General features: G+C 33.3%; 1 protein-coding gene across 3 annotated transcripts in view; it reads left to right on the forward strand.

Annotated features, from left to right (window-relative positions):
* Positions 1–7083, forward strand: part of st3gal8 (ST3 beta-galactoside alpha-2,3-sialyltransferase 8) — a 35580-nt gene that overhangs the window by 25035 nt on the left and 3462 nt on the right. For all 3 annotated transcript variants that reach the window (XM_078249164.1, XM_078249166.1, XM_078249165.1), the window contains exons 5-8: positions 4162–4358; positions 4435–4614; positions 5477–5522; positions 6241–6360. In XM_078249164.1, coding sequence (XP_078105290.1) covers positions 4162–4358; positions 4435–4614; positions 5477–5522; positions 6241–6360 — 543 coding nt within the window. The remainder of the gene's footprint in view (positions 1–4161; positions 4359–4434; positions 4615–5476; positions 5523–6240; positions 6361–7083) is intronic.

The following is a 7083-nucleotide window of genomic DNA, read 5'->3' on the forward strand; positions in this document are numbered from 1 at the left end:
ATTTCCTTTTTTGTTTATTTTCTTTTTTTCCACATACTGTACTATGACTTTTTATGTTTTTTTCGACATACTATATTATGGCTTTTTTTCCGACATAATATACTATAACTTTTTTCGACTATATTCTGTATTATGACCTTTTTGTGATTTTTTTTTTCTTCGACATACTACACCATGACTTTTTTTCGACTATATTCTGTACTATGACTTTTTCTCGAAATACTATACTATGATCTTTTTTTCGACATGCTATACTATGACATTTTGGTTTTTTTCGACATGCTATACTATCAGAATCAGAAAGAAAGGGTTTTATTGCCATGTACGTTTTTTAACACATACAAGGAATTTGTTTTTTGTTTTGTTGGTGCACGTCACACATTCTCTAGATGGAATATTAAACAATATAAGTATAGGTATAAACAATATAAGTATATGTACACAGTATGTATTAAATAAAATAAAAAATAAAGATAGAAATAAAAAATAAAATAAATAAAGAGCAAAGAGCATTACAGCAGAGAGAGAACAGTGGCATGAAGAGCCAGGGGTGGAGTGTCAGGGTGGTTTCCAGGCCTTGTTAATAAGACTAGTGGCGGAGGGGAAAAAGCTGTTCGTGTGACGTGAGGTTTTGGTCCTGATGGACCTCAGCCTCCTGCCAGAGGGGAGTGTCTCAAAGAGTTTGTGTTCGGGGTGGGAGGGATCGGCCACAATCTTACCAGCACGCTTCAGAGTCCTGGTGGCGTATAGGTCCTGGAGCGGCGGCAGATTGCAGCCAATCACCTTCTCTGCAGACCGAATGACACGCTGCAGTCTGCCCTTGTCCTTGGCAGTGGCAGCAGCGTACCAGATGGTGATGGAGGATGTGAGGATGGACTCAATGATGGCTGTGTAGAAGTGCACCATCATTGTCTTTGGCAGATTGAATTTCTTCAGTTGCCGCAGGAAGTACATCCTCTGTTGTGCTTTCTTGACGAGGGAACTGATGTATGACCTTTTGTGATTTCTTTTTTTTCCACATACTATACTATGACTTTTTTTTGACATACTATACTATGACCTTTTTGTGTTTTTTTCGACATACTATACTATTATTTATTTTCGACATGCTATACTATGACTTTTTTCGACATACTATACTATGACCTTTTTTTTTATTTTTTTCGACATTCTATACTATGACCTTTTTTTCAACATACTATATTATGACGTTTTTCGATATACTATACTATGACCTTTTAGTTTTTTTCTGACATATGCTTTGATTTTTTTCAACATGCTATACTGTCCTTTTTTGTGATTTTTTCGACATACTATACTATTATTTATTTTCGACATACTATACTATGACTTTTTTTCCGACAAACTCTACTATGACTTTTTTTATTTATTTATTCGACATGCTATAGTATAACTTTTTTTAGACAAACTATTCTGTGACTTTTTTTTTAGCTTTATTCGACATAGTATGTCTTTTTTTTACATACTATACAGTGACTTTTTTTTCTACATGCTATACCTTTTACGACATACTTTACAATGACCTTTTTTGTGATTTTTTTTTTTCCCACATACTATACTATGACCTTTTTCGATATGCTATACTACGACCTTTTTGTGTTTTTTTCGACATACTATACTATGACTTTTTTTCCAACAAACTCTACTATGACTTTTTTTATTTATTTATTCGACATGCTATACTGTGACCTTTTTTTCCGACATACTATACTATGACTTTTTTTCGACAAGCTATACTATGGCCTTTTTGTGATTTTTTTTTTTTTTTTTCACATACTATACTATGACCTTTTTTTCCACATACTATACTATGACTTTTTTCGGCATGCTATACTATGATCTTTTTATGTTTTTTTCGAAATGGTATACTACAACTTTTTTTTCCGGCATACTATATTATGACCTTTTTTGTGATTTCTTTCGACATACTATACTATGACTTTTTTTCTGACAAACTCTACTATGACTTTTTTTATTTATTTATTCGACATGCTATACTATGACCTTTTATGGTTTTTTCTATGACGTTTTTTTTTACATACTATACTATGGCCTTTTTTTTTCGACATACTACCCATGACGTTTTTTCGACTATATTCTGTACGATGACTTTTTTCGACATGCTATACTACCTTTTCTGTGATTCTTTCCACATACTATACTATTACTTTTTTCCACATCCTATACTATGACCTTTTTGTTTTTTTGACATACTATACTATGACTTTTTTCGACATACTCTACTATAACCTTTGTTTTTTTCGAAATGCTATACTACGACTTTTTTTCCGGCATACTATACTATGACCTTTTTTATGGTTTTTTCGACATACTATACTATGATTTTTTTCAACATGCTATACGACCTTTTTTGTGATTTTTTTTTTTCTTTTTCCACATACTATACTATTACTTTTTTCCACATACTATACTATGACCTTTTTTGTGATTTTTTTTCAAATACTATACTATGACTTTTTTCTTCATTTTTTCAACATACTATGTTATTTTTTTTGACATGCTATACTATGATCTTTTTTGTGATTTTTTTTTTTCGACATACTATATAATGACTTTTTTTTCGACATACTATACTATGACTTTTTTTTCAACATACTATACTATGACTTTTTTTTTCAACATACTACATTGTCTTTTTCATGGCATTCGTATGTCATACTATACTGCCTTTTTTATTACATCCTCTGGAGTTTTCATGACTTTTTCATTACATACTATACTATCCGAATCATAAAAGGTTTTATTGACATAATAAGAAAACTTATGTGGAATTTGCCTTTGTAAAAGGTGCATACATAAACATATTAAATATGAATATAAAATAAACACACATTCATGACTTTTTTATTACAATTTTATAACATACTATACACACACACACACACACACACATTTTTATTACAGCATGCCTATTTTTTATGTTATCATATGTATTTCATATTTCTTTTACTAACATCATTTTATACTACAAGCAATTGTTAAACTGCAGATAACCATTACATCTATATTGATGCCTTACATTAGCAGTTTATCAAATCACACAAAGAAGTTTAAAAAAAACAAACATTGTAAATAAATAAGATGAGCAGGTGAGACTTTCTTTAGTAACTGAATGTGGTTTAAGAGCAATAATAAAGTCTGAGCTCCTATACAGAAAATGATTGCAGGCTGCACCCTGTAAGTGACTTGACAGTACTTAATTGATGTGTCAAAACAGAGTTGTTAAATCAGCTGAGTCACAGAACAAAGTCTATTCTTAGAAGATCAAAGAAGAATGTGTAATATACTGCATGATGGTCATACAATGTGTTTCAGTGAATAGTCAGGACCATTAATGAAAATGAAAAATCTGTATTTTCAGAGAATAGAAATGTAAAAAATGAAATTGGTTTTAGTAGAAACTGTCAGCAGTCTGGATGAAGAGACAAATGCCTGAGTCTTTTTCCTGCTTTTATAGATTAAGTCCTGCTGCAGAAACCATTAGTAGATTAAAAGGGGCAGTGGAGGGGGTGGAAATGTTGCTGCTAACATCATCAGTCTGATCCAAGTGGCAACCTCCGGTGCTGAAAAATGAAGTCAATGTGAAAGTGCAAAAAACTGCAGTTCATCAAGTGGCCACTTAAGGCTGGCTCCAAAAGGAAGTCAATCTCCATAGACCCCAATGTTCAAATGCCCAACCTTACAGCAGAATTAAACATGTTTACATCCTGGAACATAAAACGATTTTTGTCTCTGTAGCTAAGGTAATAGGTAATACATCTATGTGAGTGACAGGTGGGCTGCCGTCACAGGAGGCGAGCATAGACTGTAGGCTTCATTCGGCCTACCTCAGCTCCATCCTCGCTCTACCTCTTTGCCCATTTTTGGATTAGCCGCAACAGGCCCTACCAAGATAGCAACGCCATGAGCCACCAGAGCCACCCAATTTGAGCTTTCTTTTGGCCTTTTAGAAACCTATGGGTGACTTCACGGAGACTTTACCCATGTTTATACAGTCTATGGTCCGATCCAAAAACCTTTACAGGCTAAAACAAAAATAAGTGATCATTTTTTTTATGGAGCTCGACTTAATAAATCTGTATTCAAAAATAATGCAACACATGCTCCACTTCTCCACAGAATCTCCAGCGGTCCGGTAACAAAGACCAGACTCTAAATGAAGTGATGTTAGATATGTTCAAGGTCATTTCCCCACCCACTGTGGACTTCAGGCCCCTCTCCTCCCGTTGCCGTAGGTGTGCGGTGGTTGGCAACTCCGGCAACTTGCGGGGATCGGAAAACGGCAACCTGATCAACTCCCACGACTACATAATCCGGTACGTATGTCTACACACATCTTACCCTCCTCTTCATTCTCTTCCTCCTCATCTTCCTCACTTTTCTCCTCCACAGGATGAACAAGGCGCTGACTCGAGGATTTGAGAAAGACGTTGGGAATCGGACAACGCATCACTTCCTGTACCCGGAAAGTGCGGTGGACGTTGATCATGGCGTCAGCCTCGTCCTGTTGCCGTTCAAACTGAGAGACCTGGAGTGGCTGACCAGCGCACTGTCCACCGGCCAAGTCAAAATGTATGAAATATAGATACAAATACACTACAATGTAGCAAATATAAAGAGAAATACACTCAGTTGTCTGCTTTAGTCAGGTGTGCCTAAAAAACTAATGCAATCTAATACAACCGTCCTGCAATAAATCCTGAATGAATGTATCATGAAGGTTATAATGTTCAATTTTTGTTGAAATTGTTTGTTTCAAAAAGCCAAAACATTTACAAAAATGTTTCAAAAATCTAGCAAATATGTAAATGAAATAGACACAGATTACAAGAAACATTTACATCAGAAGTGGCAAAATGACTCGATGTTTGTATTATATATAATTTTGATATCTTTATAAATTATATTAAATATACATTAGGAATATATTCAAAATTTAAAACTGTATACAATATAAACATAGTTACTTGAAATATACATATATGAAGCATTTACATCAGACGGGGCAATATAAATAGGAATTTATTCAAAATCTAAAAAATAAACAAGGAAATATGTTCATAATGCAGCAATTATTTGGAGAATATATTTGAAAAAACATCAACATCATCATCAACAACAAAGGAAATATACATATAGAAATGCACAGTATTTAAAATGTATTACAAGACACATAAAAAGTATATTGTATTTTACAGAAATGTGTGTGTGTGTGTGTGTGTGTATATATATATATATATATATATATATATATATATATATACCTTTTTATATATTAAACATACTAGACTGGATAGTATACTAATGTAAACATACAGTAGATCAATTCTCACAGTTTACAGTGAATACTGTATATTCTAATATGCAATACTTGAAGTATATTATGACCGCTGTGTGTGTGTGTGTGTGTGTGTGTGTGTGTGTGTGTGTTCAGGACCTACATGAGGGTTAAAGACCGAGTGCAGGCTGATAAAGACAAGGTAAAGAAATGCCCCATCATGCTCTCTGTTTACAGTCTGTTGTTGTTACTGCCTCTGCACTGTATACATTCTTTTTTTGTTTCGAAAAAGAGAAAGTTTTGACTCAGCTCTTCAGTTTCAGTTTAGTTTTATATTTTTCAGTTCTGATTTTAATGTTTGCATCAACATTAAAGGTATAATGTGACATTTTGACAAATGTTTGATAAATTGATTTCTTTGGGTGTATCAAACATTTTACCTTTCATTCCTCCCATCTTAATACTTTATTAGTTATTGTTTTAAAAATGATCGTATCTTCCTTTAACTACTATAACCATACAGCTAATAATTTAAATAATTCAAATGTAATGCCTCAGTAATAGTGAAGAAAACAAAGCAACATTTCTCGTACATTTTTTGATTTGAGTCCATATAGTTTAGTTTAGTCTGTTAGTTGAGCTGTTTTCAGATTATTTATTTATACTTATGAAACCAAACTGCAGGTGCTTATCAAGTGCTTATAAAAACACAAAATATGTTAAATCTGTCAGAGATATATATATATATATATATATATATATATATATATATATATATATATATATATATGTCTAAGTGATGATTGAGAGGGATTGCTTTTGTATTAGTCTATACATTGTTTTTTAGGAAAATGCTACATATTATACCTTTAAACATGACCATATAATAATATAACACTGTATATGCTATGTGTGTGTAGGTTCTGGTGGTGAACCCAGTGTTCTTTAAGTATGCTAATGATCGTTGGACCGAGGGTCACGGTCGCTACCCGTCCACCGGCATGCTGGCCATCATCTTCGCTCTGCACACCTGTGACCAGGTAGGAGGGAGGGGGGCGGAGCCTGTCTTCATCTCTGACACCAAACATACTACACAACATTTAGTCAACTTCATTTTAGTCAAACTTGTCATTCTATATACTATAGTAATGCAGCGGAGAGCAAAGACCGTTGAGAAAACTCCCACTGTTGCTACATTCAGGGACACTGAGACATTTGAATGACAAAATTCACATCCTTGAATGAATTAATGAATGAATGAATGAAGAAATTTATTTCAGACATATCAAAATAATCCAAACAAAACGTTACACAAAAATAAAAACCAACATAGACATGTCTGAAAAGGAGTAGGAGGAAGTATTTTCCTTATCCTACCCCTTTTCCATAACTCAATAAATTTTGTAATTATTATTTCATTTAACACATATGTCGTGTTAACAATTATCTTATTATATATAACCTATATATCTACTATACATATAATCACACATAAATACATTAAAATACACCTACACTTCTTTCATATCCATGTTTGATTATTTTTGTATCCTTGAATGCACCTTGGATAGGGAGAGTTTTCCAAACAGTCTTTGCTCCTAAATGCATTAACACGCCATGAGAACAGAACTGACAGAAAGATAAAGTTAAAGAGCATCATCATCATCATCATCATAATGTACCAGAGTAAGTCTTCACACGTCACTTTTAAAACAAATGCAGAATATGTTTAGTGACAGTACAGCATGCCATACTTTGTTTTG

This window comes from Sander vitreus, chromosome 4 (assembly GCF_031162955.1).
Source record: "Sander vitreus isolate 19-12246 chromosome 4, sanVit1, whole genome shotgun sequence".
Classification (NCBI taxonomy): domain Eukaryota; kingdom Metazoa; phylum Chordata; class Actinopteri; order Perciformes; family Percidae; genus Sander; species Sander vitreus.